The sequence below is a fragment of the Kluyveromyces marxianus genome, chromosome 6, assembly GCF_001417885.1.
Source record: "Kluyveromyces marxianus DMKU3-1042 DNA, complete genome, chromosome 6".
NCBI lineage: Eukaryota > Fungi > Ascomycota > Saccharomycetes > Saccharomycetales > Saccharomycetaceae > Kluyveromyces > Kluyveromyces marxianus.
The window spans coordinates 701,541-723,154 of record NC_036030.1 but is presented as its reverse complement, the minus strand read 5'-3'; the positions used below and the strand labels follow the sequence as shown (position 1 = coordinate 723,154).

The window sequence follows — 21,614 nt, the reverse complement described above, 5'->3', positions numbered from 1 at the left end:
CGCTTAAAGTTCAACTACTTGACCTCCCTTCAACACAAACAGCCTAACCTTAAACAATTACAACTCTTTTTCCATTGTTTTCTCTTGTTTAGTGTGTTTAGACAGATGCATTCCACATTAAATTCTATTTCAAAGTTTTCATGACTACAAAGGATTTGATCACGTGATAGAGTAGTAGATGCACGTATTTACACATATTTACACATGTTACTAATATGATGAAGCAGACATAACCACCATTGCCATCACCTGTACTCGAGAGTTCCCGTTTTGGTAGTGTATTTCACTCCTTTGAAGGGTTTTGCACCGCTTGTGTTGACTACGTCGATAGACTTCAACTTTATGCCTGATAGAAGTTCTGATTGGTGTTGGTAGTGACAATTTATATATGCAGGTTTGAGCAAGGACACAGGAACAGTGTCATTCTGACCGGCAATAGCAGCAGAAGTAGTGGCGGTAGTATGAGGAGTCGAGGAGTTTGTACGGTAGTCTTCTGGGGATGCGTGTTCCGGTACTAATGTGCCTGAATTTCCTGTGGTTCCGGCGGCCCCCTCAGGTTCCGCAATACAGCGTAAGACAGCCATTGATCCTCCAACCATATTCTTGTCTAGGTGCCAATGGAGTTCTGAACGTGACATGTTGGTTTCCACACCGCCGTGGGTGTTTCTCATGACACGCACCGAACCTTTGAAGTTCCTGTTCATTTTGATTGTCAAATTTATGTTTTCCACCTCACTCACCTTTGTGCTCATTCCCACTGTGACACGAATTTCGAACTCGTCTGAACGTCTTCCAAGTCCGGTCTGCAAGTTCACATTTACAAGCCCCAATGAGCTGGAGTTCCGTGCGTTTAGTGGAATGGTGTAGTCGCAGAGCCTAGTACGTCCATCTGGAGGAACAAAAGACAGTCTTTTGAATTTTCCCTCAATTAGATCGTTCAAGTTGTTGGCCTTGTCTTCGAGGATACATCTGTGGAATGTCGAATTTAAATGGCTTAACTTGTGGTCTAATAGATCGAGATCCATTTCAACCAACGGCTGCCCGCTTAGATGACTGTTCAGGTCAATCTGGCCCTTGATATACCCGGTTACCAGTTTACCACGTTTGACAGAAGCATGCACTTCCTCTACCATGTCTATAAACAATTCGTTGTTGGAATAATTTACTGCATTCATTCTCCAAGGGATTCCAGATTCATCTACAGATTGGACAGCCGGGGTCCCTGAACCGCCACTGGCAGCACCTGCTACATTAAATGAAGAGATAGAACTCGAAGAAGAACGAGGATACCTCGAGTTCGTCGCACCTTGGAAGAATGAAGACGTTCCCTCGGACTGCTGCAAGGTCTTCGTAATAGAATGCGTCGTATTTTTGATCATCTTCGCGAGATCGTTTTTGGCTGGAACCATAGCCTTCAAGCGGTTAGATTCCAAGATCGCAGGGTTACCACCGTCAAATATACAATGGAAAACCATGGCCAACCGGTCCAAGTTGTTGTTTATCTTCACCTTGCTTAATTGAGTCTTGTCAAAATACTGCAATAATAATAGGTCTATCTCCTCCAATAGAGATATAACACTCATCGAGGACTCAGATGTAGAGCTCAAACACCAATATATGATTGAGCTTGACGGCGATGTGTACTTGCATACCTTCAGTTCAGAATTAAGCTCGCTGCAATATCTCTGTTCCCACTCAGCATCCTTGCTTTGTAGTTTGTTCATCAATTGTCGGAAAGTAGGACACTCCGCAACATTAGAATACTGAAATAGAGTATCCTGTCGCCTGTCATTGATATAGATGCTAACAATCATTTCGATCCGGGCCTCTTACAGCCTTTTTGAATCTCTTTTGGTCAACCCTATTTGCTCATATACAAACCTTTAGAATGGTTTCAATCACTTTTCCAACTACGAAATCTCATTCTATAGAAATTCATAAACTTTTGAAATAAAAACAAGCGAAGAAACAAGCAACAAATAAAGTAAAGAAGGTAGCATATTTGAAGAGAAACGTCACCTAATAATCGCTTACCGACCTATATAAGGGATCCATTGGATAGTGAACGGACAGCTAATTGTATTTAACACTTTTTTCAACGCGTTTACTCCGGGATTTCCTTGTTATATTTCTGAATAGTATAGTTAGAGATTGAAATTCAGATGTCAAACCCAACAATGAACTCTAGCAGCGGCAACAGCAATGGGAGTGGCAACACCAATCCATTAAGCAATATCGGTACACCGTCATTTTCACTTTCTCAGGTACCGCAGCATATATTGCAGTCTCTAACTCCGGCCCAATTGCAAATGATTCAACAGAAACATCAGCAGTTATTGTTGCAGCGCCAAAGACAATCTCAACAGATGCAACAGGAGCAGGTTTCTTCTCCGGGGAATATGAATCAGTTGGATGCCACCCAGAGAGCGCAGTTGATGAAGCTTAAACAGCAGCAGATGCAACGGTCTCAACTACAGGCTCAACAACAGGCTCAACTACAGGCACAGCAGCAAGCCCAACAACAACAACAACAACAACAACAACAACAACAACAGCAGCAGCAGCAACAACATACTCCACAACAAGTCCCTCAACAACAACAAGCACCTCCTCAACGGACGTCGCTCAATCTTCCACCACAAATTGCTCAGCTTTCACCAGCTCTTCAGATGCAATGGCTTCAGTCGATTAAACAACAAGCGATCGCAAGGAACAACCAAAACGCATTGATGATGATAACCCAACTTGAACTAAAGTTACAGCAGCAACAACAACAAGCACAACGGCAACAAGGGGCACAAGAATCGCAGCAGGCTCAAAGACAACCACAACCACAACCACAACGTCAAGCTCAGACTCAGGCTCAGACTCAAGCTCAGGCTCAGGCCCAGGCCCAGGCCCAGGCTCAAGCTCGGGCTCAAGCTCGGGCGCAAGCTCAAGCTCAAGCTCAAGCTCAAGCTCAAGCACAAGCCCGAGCCCAAGCACAAGCACAAGCCCAAGCACAAGCCCAAGCGCAAGCCCAAGCACAAGCACAAGCGCAAGCCCAAGCACAAGCCCAAGCGCAAGCCCAAGCGCAAGCTCAGCGTCAATCCCAACACTCACCAAATAATCCTGCTATGTCACCCAATCAGCAATATCAAGCCCAAATACAGAAGCCTAATGTACCGGTTCAACAACGTCAAAGGCCTTCAGCCGAGCCAGTTATCCAAAGTATGGCCGGAATGCAGACAACCCAACACCATTCTCCGCCAGTCCAAATGCATCCTTCACAGGCGTCCCCGCCTCAAGCATCACCTCCACAACAATCGCCTCCTCAGCAACCACCACAACCTTCCCAAGCAACACTTCTACAACAAGTACTAAGGCAATTTCAAAAGCAACTACCGGAGATACCGAAGTTCCAAACTATCTTACAGGATCCACCAGAGACGCGTTTACCACACACAAGATTCTGGTCGGAGAAGGAGGGCAAGAGTTTCGATACTTCTCTATATGAACATGTGATAGAACGCGATCTCATAGATAAGGACCATCATCTTGCTGATACTAATGGCCTGGAACCCATATCTAAATTTGGATTTAGTCAAAGAGAGATTATGTTGAGATTACAACAGGACCTTGAATACTACAAAGAATTGAAAAACAGTAGAATGCAATCCATTACAAATACAACGCAGGGACACAAGTCTAAGAGTATTTGGGGAGATGGTTATTCTGGATACGGTAATGGATTTAGCAATGATATGACTAGGATTCAAGTGAATGACACCAATGAAATCCACTTGGACGAGATCCACGAGTGGACTGCAAACCAGGACAGTGAGGAGCTAGTTCCAATTAGATTGGAATTTGATGCTGAAAAGGATAAATTTACCTTTAGAGACACTTTCATCTGGAACAGAATGGACACGCTTGTTTCGATTCGGGAATTTGTCCAAACTACACTCAAGGACTACAAGATAGCTTCCAATCCGGAAATGACGCAGCATATCGTAAACAGCATCACGGAACAGCTTCAAGAATTTAATAGGAATCCATTTGAGAACGTTCCACGGTATGGTGGCGATGATTTGAGAATAAAGATAAATTTAGACATCGTTGTTGGCCAGCACCAGCTATTGGACACTATCGAGTGGGACATCTCGAACCCCGAGAACAATCCCGAATCATTTGCGGAATGCCTTTGCGCAGAGCTTTCTCTCCCTGGAGAGTTTTTAACCGCCATTGCTCATTCCATAAGAGAGCAAGTGCACATGTACCACAAGTCTCTCAACATGGTGGGGTACAAGTTCGACGGCAGCACAGTGGAGGAAGACGATATCAGAACAAGGTTGCTCCCAGTTATCACACTTGGTGAAGTCATGAGACCCCAAAAGGACACTCTGATGTACACTCCTAACTTGATTCAGATCTCCCCTGCAGAGTTGGAACGTCTAGTGAAGGACAAAGATAGAGACACCAGAAGAAAACGTAGACAAGTTCGTTTCAACAGAAGAGGTAACGCTACAGATAACCACCCTTCTACCGGAGGAACCCCACAGCTACCACACGACGCAGAATTGCCAGACCTTGGCGATATCCCCAAGACGTACCGTCAATTATTACCCTCAACCACCCTACCCGGAGGTATTGACTTTGGACCCAGCACACTATCTTTCCATCCTTCAACAAGGGTAGAGTACATAGAAAGACCCAAACCGGTAATTCATGCGGATCTCCCACAGGAACCAGGAAAATCTCCTGCATGCAGAATTATAACACATGATTATGGCAATTCGTTACTTGTTTCCATCAAATTGCCCGTTCGAAAGGTTCCCGAGTAAAATATATACCTCTATTTTATGCATATGCATATATATAAAACTATATGTATTTATACCTAATCCAACTGTAACACTTACTATACCTATACATCCATAACTGCCACAGCCCTCATCAACAACAGCAAACCTGGTGGGAGCAAATCCTTTCGACAATTGCTGGCTTCTCGGACCCTCGTTTTTTTCCCTTCGTATCATTAGCCGTGATTATCATTGTGTATCAAAATAAAAAACAACTCACTCATATTATATAAATAAAAAAACGTATTTAGTAATAGTAACCAAGCCTATTTAAAAACCCTTTTAGAAACATTAAAGATTAAGAGCGAATGAGAAAAGAGAGATATTGGACGCCTTTTACGCTGTTATAAAAGTTACAGTGTGGGGCTAGAGAACAAGAACATATGTCGGAACGTTCTGAATTGGTGGAAGGATCATCTTCTGTGACTTTGTCACCCGAAGACTCGGTTTCACAGTCACAGTCGCAATCACAATCACAATCGCTATTGCGGTCTGATTCAGAGACGGTGGGCGATTCTACAGAGCCTGGGTCGAGGTTGGTACGAATGAATGAGAATTTTCAGCAGCATTTGAATTATGTTGCGAGGAAGTTCAACATTTTAGATAGACTGTTTCGCCGTGGAAGTTCAAGTGAACAAGCGATGCGTTTGCAAGTTGGGGCCAGTTCGGACGGTGTGTTTAGCAATTTGACTGCGAAACCGGAGAGGAATAGTGGCAACGTGAATGTAGAGCAGGACAAGCCTCCTACATACGATGAGGCAGCGGCAGATATGGCTCCTCCATACTATGGGATTGATGACGACGGTGTTGGTTTGTACTATAATGAAATTTGCATTGATGGGTTGCCCGTTGGGAACATATTCAATTTCCTATGGAATGTGGTAGTGAGTTTCAGCTTCCAGTTTGTTGGGTTCTTATTGACTTACATTCTACACACGTCACATGCGGCTAGACAAGGGTCTAGGTTCGGTCTAGGTATCACTTTTATTGGATACGGATATTCGATGATACCGAACAACGTTTCCGGGAAGATTGGCAAGGACAAAGACTTGGATAGATTGGAGTTTGACAACCCGGACTCTTACGAAGAAATACGTCTATACGATAGCACACCTACACAGGACGAGTTCCAGTCTGGATTATCGCACGGTGTGGTAGAAAAGACGCGGCATACACCAGCTCTTGCCGTGTTTGTGATTATTTTGGGTGGGTTTATCGTATTAAAGAGTGTTTGGGATTATATCAAGGTCAAGCGTATGGAATCACGTTTCCTCCAAGACGCTAACGCTGCTGCGGAGGTATGAAGGATATGTCTTCTTTAAGAGAAGAAGAAGAAGAAGAAGAAGACACAGTAGCAAATTTATATATATGTACGAAAGCAAAACAAAAGAAGAATGAACACCCGAAAACGAACAGACGATGGAATGAACAAATAACAATAACAACAACAACAAGAACAACAACAACGAGTGCCCATCCCCGAATTTGGCAGCATACCTCTACTAAACTAAACTAAACAAAATAAACTCAAAACGAAAACAAATCAAACACAAAACATAACATGCGATTTACTTGTATACTTTTATTAATTAATAGAGTGCTAATTTATGATAAACATATATTCGACACGATAATGTACAACTTCTTTATATTATTTTCGCCCACCATGAATGCATCCGGGGCTATGCTTATGCTAAGATGGTCAAAACCTTCTCGTATATGGTAAACACGATACCACCAGACAAGATCAATCTTCCTAGACGAGGGGTGGCACCTTTCCAGAAGGTTTTCAAACCCTCTTCTTTGAAAATGGTTGCAAAACAGTTAATGGTGGACGTATACTTAGTAGAGTCCAAAGACTGCATTCTGGTTTTCACGGTATCGATAGGCATCGTCGTGTATACAGTCACAATCCCACTAAACGCCCCTACTATAAAAGTAAGCCCCGAGCTTAGCGGCTTGTCTTTTGGAACATTTGTGTAATCTTGGACCATCGTCTTAATCTTGTTGTAACAACCCAATCTAACGGCCTGGTTCGCAGCCTGTCTCATAGAAACCGGTAAAACACCTCTGTACAAACCTATGAAGCCCTGGTCCGAGATAAGTTTCGCGTAGTTGCGAAGCATACCTTTGCCATTATTCTGGTACTTCGGAGTAGCGGACTGCTTGTCATCGATCAACGCCGTCTTGATTGCCTCGAATGGAGTCACTGCAACCACAGACTCCAACAAACCGGCACCTAAACCAGCGATGACTCCTCTGAAACCGCTTAGTTCCCCAGTTTTCTTGTCTCGAAGAAGATTCTTGATAGTATCGAAACCAAGAAATCTTATACCCGCCTTCGCTGTGTTACCAACAATAAAGGCCGGACAACCAACATAGATAGACGATATCCCATGGACCTTCCCTGTGTTGTATATCAAGACCAATGGGTTTCTAGAAGCCTTGCTTGATTTATCGATCAATTGAAGTCTGGTCTTCGCAAATTCAAATGGATAAGTAATCGAAGCTTCAATTGCACCGGCAATTGCCCCAGCAAGAAAAGAATGGAACGGATCTACCTTAGGCTTAGTATCGCTTGACATGGTTGCTTTAGTTTTTTTGTTTGTCTATTGCCTGAGCTACCTTTTCTATCTTACTCGATGACCTATAAGACCTTATCCTTTCTTGAATGAGATTCTTACAATCCGCACAACACTTCTCTTATAAGTCAAGTTCAATACGCTGTCATCAGGCAATCCAATATCAGGTGTGAGTGTGTGTGTGTAAGTTTGCGTGAACCTAGTGTCTAGAAGAGTCATCGTGATCTTTCAATCTCTAAGACAATCTCTAGACATCGTCTAGAGATTGCCTAGGCATAGCGCGAAAAATTCCAATGGAAATTCTGTACACACTGAAAAAAAAAAAAAATAAAACTGAAAAAAAAAAAAAAATTACAGGAAAATGCAATACAATAAGAGTCACGTGTTGCGTATCAAAAGTGTTTTGAACTTTAACCCAATGTGCGTGTGTTGTGAGAGTAGCCTCCAAAACACGGTTGTGCCAATGCGGTCATTGTATCGGTGGGAAAAGGTTACTCGGGCCTCAGCGTGCGGCATTCGCCAATAGCGCGGGAAACCGGGGCGAACACCGGAAAGTCAGGGTAAATGGAAAGAAAAGACAAAATAAAAAAAGGGTACAATGGGTAAGAGAAGGATGTCACGTGACAATGCCGGAGTCCGTTCCGTTTCATCTCATCTCGTTGATTCCTCAACCCCTCAGTGAGTGGTCCACAGTGGTCCATAGTGGCCGGATGGCCGAACGGCCCATTGGACCCCTCCCTCGTCAAGGCTTTGGCAAGGAATATGGTGTGCAATGGACTCCAAGAAAGCGTGTATGAGACTCTACAGACACTTAGAAGGCATGATCTAGCGCATTACAATAGCCAATGAACCTTGTATGGCCGAATATGCAGTTGCACTGCTGTTTCCCTGATTTATACACTCTAATAGTACTATCTTTTTTTCATGATGTTTGGGCAATTTTTTATAGAGGTAGAAAAGCGCAGGTTTTCGACATTTTAATGATTTTCTGAGAAGAGATTTTTTTTTTAAGGTTTTTCTACTCCGAGCTTACAGTTTGGGGAATATAAAAGGTGGATCAAGGGACACCGTATCTGACTTAACGGTGGGGCTGTGAATTGCTGGAGTTGGTGGGATTCCATAATTTTGCTAGTTATTTTGCTTCTCGATTTTTTTGGCCTGATATTCACAATATAAAAGCTCTTGAAGAGACCTTTCTGTTTGTACAAAAAGGGCAGTCTTCTTGAGGATAACTACGTATAAAAAAGATCTGGAGAGTATTTCCAAGTGGTCGAGGAATTAGTGTAGGAAGATTTGAAGATTACGAGGCATTTTCTGGAAGTCTTTGGAGAATTGGATACCGTTTTGTTTTTGTTCTTTTGTTTAATCGTCAAAGTTTTCTGGTGAAGGAATGTCAACCAATGTTGGGAAAAAGACAGCGGGCAGCTTGGATATGAAACAACAGAATACTGGAGATACGAGCGCCAAGCGTATTCTTCCGCGAGCAAGCGAAGGTGCTTACACAAATAAGCAAAATTTGGACTACATTCTGAAATCAGGGCTTGCAGGAGGTGTGGCAGGATCATGTGCAAAGACGTTGATTGCACCTTTAGATCGTATAAAGATTCTCTTTCAAACCTCTAATCCACACTATGTTAAGTATGCGGGGTCTTTCCAGGGGTTGCTGAACGCTGGCGTGCATATCTGGTCTAGAGAAGGGATGCGTGGGTTTTTTCAAGGCCACTCCGCGACGTTGCTGAGAATATTCCCGTACGCAGCCGTTAAATTCATTGCATACGAACAAATAAGAAACATCATCATACCGAGCAAGGAATACGAAACACATTTCAGAAGACTTTGTTCGGGATCTCTTGCAGGCTTGTGCTCTGTCTTTTGCACGTACCCATTAGATCTTATCAGAGTAAGGTTGGCCTACGTAACTGAACACCACAAAGTTAGAGTATGGCCATTGATAAAGAAAATTTACCAAGAGCCTGCGTCACAGTCATTAAGTTCAAAGTCCTATATCCCCAACTGGTTTGCTCACTGGTGCAACTTTTATCGCGGATATATTCCTACCGTCATTGGTATGATACCTTATGCCGGCGTTTCATTCTTTGCACACGACCTTTTCCATGACATATTGAGGCATCCGCTCATTGCGCCTTACTCTGTTCTTCGAGTAGATGATTTGGATGCAGATGACTTCGAGGTTGAGGTACAAAAAACTAATTCGGGAAAAAAGATTCCTCTTAATACTTGGGCTGAATTACTAGCCGGTGGTCTTGCGGGCATGACTTCACAAACCGCTGCTTATCCTTTTGAGATTATCAGAAGAAGGCTTCAAGTAGGAGCGGTGACTAATCCACTTGAGCATAAATTCACTTCAATGCCCGAAATGGCAAAGATTATTTTCCATGAACGAGGATGGAGAGGTTTCTTCGTTGGCTTAAGTATAGGTTACATCAAGGTGACTCCGATGGTTGCATGTTCGTTTTTCGTTTATGAGAGAATGAAGTGGTATATGAATATATGAAAAATAAAAATAAAAATAAAAAATCAATTAACTAAAATTAAAGAAGCTTCATCCTGACTCTCATTTGCATTTTAACCTTTCTCTCCTCCTGTCCATATTTATCTTTCCCCTTCCCTTTTTTTTTTTTTTTTTATCTTTCCTGTCACTAACCTTCACTTATGAGTGAAGATGTAGTTTTGAAGTTGCAGATATTTATTGAACTCTACAAAAAGATCACCACCATACTAGTTTTGGTTTGAGTTCGAAATTTTTTTCGTATCCTTAACTCATGAAATTAACGACGATATATGACTGTTTAATATAGGTTACTTCTTTTAATGAATGAATACCTTTGGCATTTTCAACTTTCAATCACTAGTGTAAATTATGAATAATCCTATTACCAATGTTCATCTCCTAACCACCATAAAATATTCTACTATTATAATAACACTTATATCGATCCTGGTGTCATCCCAGGATTCCATTACCTCATGTTCTGTATATTTACATGGTTTATATAACTTATATATACTTTCTGGTTTTCATAAAACTCGAATGAATTCTACGATCATTTTTAAAAGAAAATAAGTCAATGTCACAAATTACTTCATCTGAATTGTGAGTAGTATCTTTCCTCACCAAATCTTTTTTCAATCATGGCTAATGCTTCCTCCGAATAAACATCAGCAAAAGATTCATTGCCTAATAAAATACGATTTTCATGTTCTCTCTGTTCGTCTTTGGTCATGACGACAACATTTTGCAAACTAACTGGTTTTTTTGGATCCCACTTAGATAAAGTCAATCTGGTCGAATAACCACTGATAGGGGACTTTCCTCTCCAAACCTCCTCTACGAGGTAACCAACATCACTTAAAGCAACTGGAACTCTTTGGTCAGGGTGTCCGATACGACTCATTTGTCCTGCCAAAGATTGGTAAATACCATCATAAAGCTTGATTCTGTTTTTACCTTCAATTGGCTCCATTGGATAACCACTAATCTTACACAAGACCCACGTAGCGATTGTCAGACCAAACACACCTGGCATAGTCCCCAAAACTGGAAGTATTCTTACACGGAAGTCTTTGAGAGCACTTAATTCACCAACATTACCTTTCTGGAATTCGTCTTCAGGAAGCGGTAATAATTTTGCCTTCCTTGGATCAGGTTTTTCAGCACTAAAGACCGTTGGAATACCTTTGATAATTCCCCTTTGTTTCAATCTTCTTCTAACAGAACGCGCAAGAGGATCTTCCTCAGTGGTTGTTAAGTCGCCTACATTAATTCTGGTTGGATCACTCTTTGTTGCAGCTCCCATAGAAGCAATGACTGGGATATCTTTTTTGTATGCGTATTCCAAAAGGTCTACTTTAGTGTCAATATTGTCAATACAGTCAATGATAAAAGTAGGTGTGCCATCACCAAAAATTAAACGGTCTGCATTTTCACGGGTCCAAAGTTCATTGCAGGTTTCGATGTTGCACCATGGTGCAATTTTCTTTAAATGCTCTTTCAAAACTTCCACTTTTGGCAAACCAACATCGTAGAGATCGGCACAACTATGTCTATTCAATGAAGATAGAGATACCTGGTCGAAATCAATTATCTTGATACGATGTGCTCCTGATCTAACTAGCATTGTAACTACCCATGATCCAACACCACCAGCACCAACTACAACGAAATATTGATTTTTCAATTTTTCCATACCTTCTTCACCCAAAAAGGCGTAATTACGTGCAAGTTGCTCTCTGTAAAGGGAGTTATCATAACCTCTAGATTCTCGTAGTTTCTTTGCAAGTCTGACGTCCTTTTCAGTTTCAGTTCCAACTGCAGATGATGATGATGATGATGAACGGCTATTCCAAGAATTGATAGCCAGCTCTGCTACTTTAAGGGTTGTGACTGTAGCAGCTACAGTGACAGCAACAAGTTTCCAACTATCATTGCCCATATCGTTGATCGAGTATGCTTTAAAATCACGTCTCTTATTCGTCCAAAGTTGAGTCTTGTTCTGACTTTCCCCACTATTAGTTATAACTAAACACAATCTATGCGATGAGCTTGCATTAAGATCCAAAATAAAAGTTTTACGGCTTTTCATTTTTAGTTTCTTTTTCTGAAAACAATGGCCAATCACGTGATACAGAATCTGAAAGCATTAACGAATATCATCGGTCCTTTACACACATACTATATTGATAAACGATGTCTTAAGGGAAATTTACTCATATATTTGAATATACTACATTTGAATTTAAACGTCTTCGAATCCCTGCCCTTCCTCATCATCATTTGCGTCATTTTCAGTTGCTGCTGTTTTTGCTTCGTCGTCGGCTTTTACTGATTCTAATTCAATATCTTCTAATTCTGCCATGTCATCATCTGCATCATCATCACCCTTTTCTGGTCTCACAGAGCTACTTAGAGCTTCTGCCGTTGATACCGATTCCTCTTTACTGTTCCTTGCATCGGAAGCAGATGCATCTTCCGAATCATTACCGTCCTCGTTTTCATCGTCTTGAACGTCTTCGAAGTCATCAACATCATCGTCATCTACATCTAAATCATCATCATCATCGTCATCAATATCTTCATCCTCTTCTGCGTTCTTCTTTGCAAGTTGAGCGTAGTATTCGGCAAGTGTACGTTCTGCTTCTCTTTCTTTCATCTGCTCGTCAGTAAGCGTAGAACGAATGACAGGTTGTTGATATTGTTGCTGTTGCTGCTGTCCGTAATCCTGTCCTCCAATGTCCTCTCCATTTTGATCCATATCTTGATCCTCTTCTCCAGCCCCAGTATCTACATTAGCACCACCTGCAGTTTCACCTTCCTCATCTTCCTCCTCTATCTTCACACGAGAACTCATATCGTACTCATCTCTCAAATTACCTAGAGCCTCCTCACCAATAGTACTCTTTTCGTGCCAGGTTGGTAGAGCGTTTTGCTTTCTTCTCTCTTCTGCTTGCTTTTCTTGTTGATCTTTTTGATACATTTCGTCATATTGGGTAGTGATGTTGACATGCAACGTTGCCTGCGATTTGACACCAGCCTTTCTACTGCTTTCATTACCCATGCTGATATCACCAGGAACAAACATCCTAGATTTACGAGCTCTTGGGTTCAATGTGTATTGTGCAACAGAGTTATTCTGTGGTGGAATCAATCTCGCCAATGCGGTTTCAAAGGTGTTTTCTTCAATCATATTGTCATCTATCTTTTTCAAGTAATCAATGATAGGTTGCACTTGATCCATTAATCTGTTAAGTCTTCCTTGTTTCTCCTTACTCCGCTTTCCAGAATCGTCCTCTATCAATGGCTCTTCACACAATGAGCATATAAATTGCGTCCTTTCATAGTTTAGTAATGCAATGGCTTCTAGCTGAGAGTACCGGGTAGAGCACATCGGACATATATAGCCCTGGGGCGTACTATTTTTGTCTAAGTCATCTTTTAATTTTGCCACAATTTGATGAACTTTCCATTTGATGGCATCGATTGCTTGCGGATATTTGATGTAGTAGTAGTATCTCTTAACACTACGAGAATTAACGGCGAATTCTTGTTGAGAATGACGTGCTAGAATACGGTCTTCAAGGAGAACTGTTATAAGTGAACGCAACTCTGGTCTCTTGATACCCAATAAATGCGCCAAATCCTCCTCAGATAGAACTGAGTGGAACATAATGGCATCCAAAACTAGCACGTATGAGTTAGAATAGAATTGACGAACAACAAAACTTAGCAAAGCTTTGATCGTTTCTTCGATTGGTTTATCCATGTTTAGTTTTCTAATCCCCTTACTTCCGTTCGTACTATTTCAGAGTAAAAGCGATCTGAAGGTACGCTCTCTTCGCTTCTTACTGTATATTTACTTATGGTATATATCATAGTTTCTTTAACCCAGATCAAAGTTTATTATAGCTTTTTTTCCAATTTTTTTAGGCCCTTTAAAAATCTAGCAGCAGAAGGAAGTGACAAAAAAATGAGGTAAAGCCAGCCATAGAAGGATTTATCTACTCATCTACTTTAAGATACATCATATATATTTATGATAGGGTTCAATTCCAAAAATTAAGCTATACAGAGCTATATCTGAGGAAACATGTTCTATAAATTGAAAGATATACGACGGCTTTTGCCTTTCTTTTTGTGTATTAGTATTAAATGATGTGAAATATTAGTTAAGAGGGTTTGAACAATATCAGTTCTAACTCAAGATAGAGTAGTGTAGATGGTACAAGGCAAACCGCTGTTTCTTAATAGATTTTGAAAATAAATGTGTGCTTGTACACACGGTAAAGATGTATTCTGGTGACTGTCCTCTGTAAATCAGATTTGATGGGTGTGCACTTCTGGGTCATGCTCCACCTTAACCAAAGGTCTGTATTCTGGCTTCCACATTTGCTTTCTAACCCATTCGAGACAGGAATCAAAGTCTCTTGGAACCTTTACCTTCTCGTCAGAGCCTGGAATAGTTTCATCCTCGATTCTTGCTGACCCTTCTTCAAGAGCTTGAAGGATAACTGCTGTGGCGACTTTAGCGGAAGTGTCATTGATTTCTTCTAGAGGTGGTAATAAACCAGGCTTTGAGTCACCAGGCTTTAGAGGCGAAAGGTCAGCCAATTGATCGACAGCAGCACTGATCATCTTATCAGAAATGACCTTAGCACGTGACAAAACTGCACCTAGACCAATACCTGGGAATGAGAAACAATTGTTGTTCTCAGAGATACGGTACCCGTTGACTGGTGGGAATGGAGATCCGGTAGCGACTAAAGCATCGTAGTTTGTCCATTTTAGTAAATCTTCTGGAACAGCCTCATGTAGTCTTGTAGGGTTAGATAGAGGGAAGATAATAGGTCTGTTATTGTGTTTGTACATGGTTTCAACGACAGCTTTGTTGAAAGCACCTGCTTGAGTTGAACAACCAATCAAACAAGTTGGCTCAACGCGCGAAACAACATCAACCAATGATTCTGTGTTGACATCTGACCATTCGCTGCTTGGCTTAGCAAACAAGAATTGTGCAGGATTCGAGTCGTTTTGCATGTTGTCTAGAATCAAACCCTTTCTGTCCATCAAGTAAATCTTTGATCTTGCCTCTTCTGGAGTTAGACCATGAGTTACCATGTGGTTAACAATTTGGTCGGCAATACCCAAACCAGCTGAGCCGGCACCGTACACCAAGACTTTTGATTCTAACAAATCTCTATTTGTGTGTTTCAAAGCAGCAATGAAAGAAGCCATAACCACAGCACCAGTACCTTGGATATCATCGTTGAAACAGGCTAGCTCATTTCTGTAACGTTCTAGTAAAGGTCTAGCAGTGGTAACACCAAAATCTTCGAAATGAAGAACTGCACTAGGGAATCTCTTTTTCAAAGCCTTGATGAATTTATCTACGAATTCATCATATTGTTTTCCACGAATACGGCTGAATCTGTTACCCATGTATAATTCATCTCTAGCTAATTCTTTGTTGTTAGTACCAACATCTAGGGCGACTGGCATCACTCTACCTGGATGGACACCACCGCATAAGGTCATCAAGGCCAATTTAGAGATGGCAATTCTAACACCACCGATACCTTGGTCACCGATACCTAGAATACCTTCACCATCTGATACAACAATGTAGTCTACATCTTTGTCTTCTCCATAAGCGGCAAGACGATCGTCAATAGAGTCTGGTTCAGTGATATCCAAAAACACACCTTCTGGCTTTCTGAATCTGTGGGAGTAAGCTGCAATGGCATCACCTTCGGTTGGTGTGTAAATGATAGGAACCAATTGCCTAATATGTCTTCTCACTAACTCAAAGAACAAAACTTTGTTTTGAACTCTCATTGAGGTCATAAAGTCATTTTGTGCCAATGGTGTCTTTAAGTAGCACAGTTGCTTGTAGGCTCTTTCAACTTGTTCGTCAAGAGTGTTGACTTGTGGAGGTAGCAAACCTTCTAGACCGAAAGCCTTTCTTTCCTCCAAGGTGAAAGCAGATCCCTTGTTGAACAATGGCGAATTTAGCAATTGGAAACCCTCCATTGGACATTCAATTGGACCGTCAACTGATAGTCTGGTAATCTTTTTTTGCTTTTGGAGTCTAGCAGCATCTTTACCAATTGGGATTTTATGATAATGTGTGTCATCACATTGTGGTGTAGACATAAATGTGTTGTCCCTCGTCACAGAACTTAGGTTCTTGTTGGTGACTGAGGAGTAGTACTTAGTAACAACCAACTTCTTAGGTAGTTTCAACATCTTGGAATATATTTAAGGCACGTGACTGAGGAGATGAGATGACGTACTTAAATGGTAAAACAGGCACTTATTGTTCTAGGCGCCAGACGGAAGATTGCAATATAAGCTCACAGTATATTAGCAGTCTCAGTATTATCACACAGCAATTTCAATGCAAGAAATCTGTGGATGGGGTTGTTTATAGTTTATGGTATAGTACCCTGTTGACTTAACTATCGTCTGGTATTATTACCTTATTATGATTAGAGAGATAGTAAAGACAAAAAGATCAACTTCTCAAAAAAAAAAGTTAAAATAAATATTGTTCAACAACTGAATATGGACTTCAACCACACTCAAATACACACAATCAATCTACTCTTAGCCACATCCTGGTTCAAGTTAGATGATTGCATTGTATATATATATATGTATATATATATGTTTTTGAAGCATACTGGATGCTAGTCGCCAACTTCTATAAGGCTTCGCAAGCAGTTTTCTTTTTTTTTTTTTTTTTTTTTTTTTTTGGCCCCTCTCGTATCGGCAGAACTGCCACTAGTACTATTCAAAAATAAAATAATAAAATTAAAAACGCGCTATCCCTACTAGAATTTCAGTGCAGTGAGGAGGAAATAAGAGTCATAAGGTGAAAGTAAAACTCCAACTCAGGTGAAGAGAGCAAGCATAACACAGTGTACGGAGGGATGGCGACTTACTGAGTTAAGTCAAGACAACGATATCTCTTTACTCTTTTTGCTGCTAAAGTTTCTTTCCATAATCATAGGATCCGTAATTCGGCTTACTAGAATCAAAAATATATACAATATAATAATTTACGAGGGTAATAAAGGCGCCAAGTCATAAGTTGAGGCTTAGAAAGTACCGTACCAATGCTTCTATGATGTCACGTGGACATATGAAAAGAGGAGAGGGTGCTAGCTATCAAGGGCGAATGGAAAAATGTCCGACTTCGCCTTTCTGTATTGTTTTTTTCAGTTTTTTGGTGCTTTTGGTTTCTTTTTGAATCTGTTCCGAAAACCTCCGAGAGAAATGTCTTTGTGTTGCAGCCAAACCGACGTTAATTTATCGAAGCATTCGGGTGATTTCGGAGAGAATGAAGGGCAGACTGGCCGATGCAGGCATGTCGGCTAACGGTATCGGCAAGTCAATTCTGGTTAGGCGTTTGTTTACCTGCCAGATTAAAGACAGATCTCTTGGAGAGTAATCAGACTAATCGTCCAAGAGGGGTACTGCCAAGTGCATATTATCATAATTGATTGATACTGCTATAAGGTTTCTCCTATTTACAATGTTACCTATGAATGCGGGTAGGAGACTGCATGTCTTCGAACTCCTCGCATGGGCCCCTCTCCATCTCGAAATGTGCGGTTAATTGGAGACGCAAACTGAACCAGACGAAACTGGGCGCGGTCGAAAGGCTCTGCGGAATGGAAAAAAAGAAAAGAAGCGAAGGGAAGAGAAGAGAATAGAGAGAGTTGAAAAAGAGCACCTGAGATGAACGGCTTAAACGGCAAAAGGAACGAACGCATTGTTGTTATTCTTATTGTTATAATTAGTATTAATTAGTATTCTAGTATTATTATCATTATTGTTATTATGCTGGATGTTAGGTCGCCAAGCTCCGTCCTCACAATTACAGATCACGTGGATATGGATGCGCGTCCTGATTTAAGGGCAAGGATGCAACGTGAGTCGGTCACGTGACGCATGGCTTTTAGTAGAGGTAATAAGTGCAGGAGTTCGCAGTCGCTGGGGTCGTTAATCCAACCGTGCACCTGAATAGCGTTGTCTAGATGCATAGCGTAGCTTATAGGGCTATTGTCTATGATGATCATCTGAGAAAGTTCTCGTGTTTCTATCTGATTCACCACGGTGCCGATATCCTTGACGTACCCGACGCCCGGCCGTAGTGTGCAGTGGTCTCTGTACCACCTGTACTTAATATCTATCGAACATGTTTGTTCTAACCAATCGATAACTGGGTCTGCATATTCCTTCATTGATGCAGTAAAGATCGCAATATCGTACCATTGGCTGGTATGCTGTAGAAACATATCACAGTATGGTCTCTTTGCAACGTTGTATAACGATGTTATATTAGTCTGTGGGAAACGAACCTCGACATAATGCACTATCGGCGTCGTTGCACCGGGGTTCTTATCGCCAAGCGATGTTGAAGAATTAGGTCCACTGCTGGATCTGCTGCTGGACATGGAATGAATTAAAGTTTCGTCAAGGTCTAAAATCAATAGTTTCCTACTTGAAGATAGCAACATGGATTGAGGAACTAGTTTTTTTGGGAAGTGGAATTTCCCTAGTGTCTCAGATATCGGCTTAGGTTTCATCTTGTCTTCATTAATAATAATCTCATCGTTAGGGGAAAGATCATCTTCAATGTGATACTTTGAAGACTTCTGTTTCATCTTATATGTGTTTGAGAGTTCTTCGTTCCCATCGTGGCCACGCGATTCCGTGTTCATATCTCCTTTCAATCGCCTTTTGTCCTTTGTGTTTGTTTCCATCAAATTCAAGGGAAATGTTATAACGTACCATATTGTACTAATCGGCTTTATTAATAGGTAGTATGGTAGAAATATTAGAATAGACCATAGCCATCTAGCTAGTATCCTATTGGTGGAAATGCTTACATCTTTATCAGTATCTACCTTTTCAACGGGTTCTTCCTCTATTACTGAAGCTTCCTCCTTGACTTGGGTCTCTTCGGGGACCGGAAGCGCATTAGAGAGAAAATAGATTGCATTCATTTTGTAAACTCGACCGCTCAGACCACAACTGTAAGGTTTATCACTATGTGCTGTTTAATTGGTTTGTAAAAGGGGGTGGTTGTTGGATTTTGTTCAGCCTTATCTGGTATATATGTCTGGTATATATACTATCAGTATTTCCCCAAACGCAGACTATTCGGTTTATTACCCCCCTTGTTAACTTCCAGATCCTTAAAAGTTAATATCTCTTTCGAAAAGGGTAGAGTGTACCTTGCTAACGGCAGATATTTTACCTTTAAAAGATTATATTTTTGTTTTTATCGTTTATTCTATCTTATATCATTTACAGTTTAAATTTCGTTCATTTTTATTTCATTCCATGCCCTCTAATCCAAAAATGTTGAGCGTTCAACAATCACCAACAATTAAGAGAAAAAATTTTAAACCTGCAAAGAAAGCTATAACGTAGGCATTGTTGCATTTAAGGCGGTGCTTTAGCAGCATTTGATATCGCGAGCTTACATGATTTGATTTCCTTTGTAATCAACTATTATTGAAACATATGTCAAATTATAACAGTCGGCACTTACGTCTAGCAGCTGAGACCCTTTCCACAGACTTAAATGGTTTGAGTCAATTAGAGGTCATATTTAACGTTTACAGTAATAGGCTAAATTTCTCAGATGTCAATTACGTAAATAAAGTACTTCCAAGATGCCTTCAGATACTTAAAGGAAATTTGGGGAGTTTCTATGAGGCCCATGGGTCCTCAGTCTACGGATACGAAAAATGTGGTAATAGAGATGAATGGGTTAAGTACAAGTGGAACGCAATGCTGGAAAAAGATTTGGTATATATCACGGTATCAGATCGAGATAACTCAGAAGAAATTTGTGGCTTCATATCATTTGCATTATCTGATTCTTTAAGCTCCGAACCTGAGCACCGGCCGGCGCTGACTAGATCAACTAAACCTTGCCTTTTTCTTTACGAAATTCACTTAGAGAAAAGTTGGCAATCACGTGGTCTAGGTTCCTTAATATTTAGCAAGATTCTAGAACCCTTAGCGTCAGAAATGAATAGTCCATCTCTTGAATTGTGTGTTTTCACTAGCAATCAGATTGCACTAGACTGGTACAGGAATATGGGATTTAAAACCTCTATTACTTTTTCAAAGGACCTGATAGGCATGAGTAAAATTATTGCAGGTTAAAAGGCAGCCAAAGGGCAAATGTTGATAGAGCCTGCTAATTTGACAGGCGACACTGTCTATTTTTATGGTGGTTTCCCATCTCCATTATAAAATTTACAGTTAAGAAGTTTACATTTAATATTGAAGCCTGAATTTATTAGCTCTTCTCAGATGCTCTCATTCGGGAAAGATTTTTAGGAACTTGCTACAATCTTGTCAAAAGGGGATAATCGTGAGAGAGTTCATGGGCCCATATCTTCTCTCTCCCCCCGAAATTTTGTGTTATGACAGAATTTATCTTGCGTATCGCCAAAACGTTCGGAAAGTATTTGGTAATCACCTATTTAAGCTTTATCGCAGATGGTCAAAACGCTTACAAGCTATTTCAATGAGAATCGTAGTTTTGAAGAAAAGAAGGAGGAGTGAACTATTCAATGCTCTTCTTTGGTAGAACACCTATTAACGAAGCAAACCAAAAAACCAAAAACAAATTCTGCTTTAACTCAATCAAAAACAATTTTTCTCATGCAGAAAGTACGAATTCACCACTCCTTAGCCTGGATGTTTGGAATTGTTTTCAAAGATGGTTTTACCTGAGTGACAGTTTTGAATAAAGTTGCTGATGCCTTAAAAAACCTTCCCTGGATTTTCACTGTGCTTTTCGTTAAAAAAACAAAAAAACAAACAAACCTTAATGACAAGAAAAAGGAATAGAAAGAAATATTGAAATCGCAGAGATTATGCATTAAAATATCAACTTGTTCTTAGCGTACTAAACAGAAGACACAAGAAAGAATATTAATCGGATATTATAATAGTCTGCTTAGTTAATCACGGAATGCATATTTTTGGTTATTCTTCAAACCATTTTGTCACAAAATAATATATACTATGCACTTCAGACTCACACTATTCTAAAGGTACATTGAATGGGGATAGAGCCCTTCTAGATTAACTGAAGTAAACACATGAATGGACAGAATACAGCAAGTGGACGTTGCCAGCCGCTTTTTTTAGCAGTATTCTTTTTATGAGCATTTATTACCTTTACCTTGCTCGTCAAGGCACTATGTAGGAAGATAATGGTGAACTGAGAGATAGATTGATGAGCAACTTTGCCATATTTCCATGATATGCAAAAAGATTTTCAAAAGGCACAGTTTCAAGCATGTGTGACAAAAATATAACGCTACAATTAGAATATACATACCCTTTAAACCCGATTTTGGTCAATACAACGCAGTATACTCTTCTCCGAAGTTTAACATATTTTTTTTGGCCGGACCCTATCTACATGTACAATGATTAAGATTCCACTTAGAACCCCTACATAGTATGGTAAAAACTATATACATTTTTTACAAAATAGCACTTGTTTTTCATGATTACCTACTCCGGAAACCTTCGAGTCACCTTATTTCGAGACCCATACATTAAATTTGAATCAAAAAGTACCGCTAAACCTTAAAATACCGATTTGAACCGTTCCTTAATAAAAAGAAATAATAG

General features: G+C 40.5%; 10 protein-coding genes across 10 annotated transcripts; 4 read left to right on the top strand and 6 right to left on the bottom strand.

The window, feature by feature from the left end:
- Window positions 1-245: 245 nt before the first annotated feature.
- APM3 (Apm3p) lies at window positions 246-1,814 on the bottom strand (the record flags this gene model as incomplete). Its single annotated transcript, XM_022821010.1, has 1 exon — window positions 246-1,814. The coding sequence occupies one exon, from the start codon at window positions 1,812-1,814 to the stop codon at window positions 246-248; it is 1,569 nt and encodes a 522-aa protein (XP_022677416.1).
- A 348-nt stretch (window positions 1,815-2,162) lies between these two features.
- Window positions 2,163-4,823, top strand: SNF5 (Snf5p; the record flags this gene model as incomplete). Its single annotated transcript, XM_022821009.1, has 1 exon — window positions 2,163-4,823. One exon carries the CDS (start codon window positions 2,163-2,165, stop codon window positions 4,821-4,823), a length of 2,661 nt encoding a protein of 886 aa, XP_022677415.1.
- A 401-nt stretch (window positions 4,824-5,224) lies between these two features.
- BSD2 (Bsd2p) lies at window positions 5,225-6,145 on the top strand (the record flags this gene model as incomplete). Its single annotated transcript, XM_022821008.1, has 1 exon — window positions 5,225-6,145. The coding sequence occupies one exon, from the start codon at window positions 5,225-5,227 to the stop codon at window positions 6,143-6,145; it is 921 nt and encodes a 306-aa protein (XP_022677414.1).
- Window positions 6,146-6,529: 384 nt separating this feature from the next.
- Window positions 6,530-7,426, bottom strand: CTP1 (Ctp1p; the record flags this gene model as incomplete). The annotated part of the gene is made up of 1 exon (XM_022821007.1): window positions 6,530-7,426. The coding sequence occupies one exon, from the start codon at window positions 7,424-7,426 to the stop codon at window positions 6,530-6,532; it is 897 nt and encodes a 298-aa protein (XP_022677413.1).
- A 1,387-nt stretch (window positions 7,427-8,813) lies between these two features.
- LEU5 (coenzyme A transporter) lies at window positions 8,814-9,938 on the top strand (the record flags this gene model as incomplete). The annotated part of the gene is made up of 1 exon (XM_022821005.1): window positions 8,814-9,938. One exon carries the CDS (start codon window positions 8,814-8,816, stop codon window positions 9,936-9,938), a length of 1,125 nt encoding a protein of 374 aa, XP_022677412.1.
- Window positions 9,939-10,527: 589 nt separating this feature from the next.
- On the bottom strand, window positions 10,528-12,027 carry TCD2 (tRNA threonylcarbamoyladenosine dehydratase; the record flags this gene model as incomplete). The annotated part of the gene is made up of 1 exon (XM_022821004.1): window positions 10,528-12,027. One exon carries the CDS (start codon window positions 12,025-12,027, stop codon window positions 10,528-10,530), a length of 1,500 nt encoding a protein of 499 aa, XP_022677411.1.
- A 153-nt stretch (window positions 12,028-12,180) lies between these two features.
- TFA1 (transcription factor TFIIE subunit TFA1) lies at window positions 12,181-13,704 on the bottom strand (the record flags this gene model as incomplete). The annotated part of the gene is made up of 1 exon (XM_022821003.1): window positions 12,181-13,704. The coding sequence occupies one exon, from the start codon at window positions 13,702-13,704 to the stop codon at window positions 12,181-12,183; it is 1,524 nt and encodes a 507-aa protein (XP_022677410.1).
- A 551-nt stretch (window positions 13,705-14,255) lies between these two features.
- MAE1 (malate dehydrogenase (oxaloacetate-decarboxylating)) lies at window positions 14,256-16,184 on the bottom strand (the record flags this gene model as incomplete). Its single annotated transcript, XM_022821002.1, has 1 exon — window positions 14,256-16,184. The coding sequence occupies one exon, from the start codon at window positions 16,182-16,184 to the stop codon at window positions 14,256-14,258; it is 1,929 nt and encodes a 642-aa protein (XP_022677409.1).
- Window positions 16,185-17,827: 1,643 nt separating this feature from the next.
- On the bottom strand, window positions 17,828-18,952 carry NEM1 (Nem1-Spo7 phosphatase catalytic subunit NEM1; the record flags this gene model as incomplete). The annotated part of the gene is made up of 1 exon (XM_022821001.1): window positions 17,828-18,952. The coding sequence occupies one exon, from the start codon at window positions 18,950-18,952 to the stop codon at window positions 17,828-17,830; it is 1,125 nt and encodes a 374-aa protein (XP_022677408.1).
- Window positions 18,953-19,475: 523 nt separating this feature from the next.
- Window positions 19,476-20,126, top strand: NAT4 (N-terminal L-serine N(alpha)-acetyltransferase NatD; the record flags this gene model as incomplete). Its single annotated transcript, XM_022821000.1, has 1 exon — window positions 19,476-20,126. The coding sequence occupies one exon, from the start codon at window positions 19,476-19,478 to the stop codon at window positions 20,124-20,126; it is 651 nt and encodes a 216-aa protein (XP_022677407.1).
- Window positions 20,127-21,614: the final 1,488 nt, after the last annotated feature.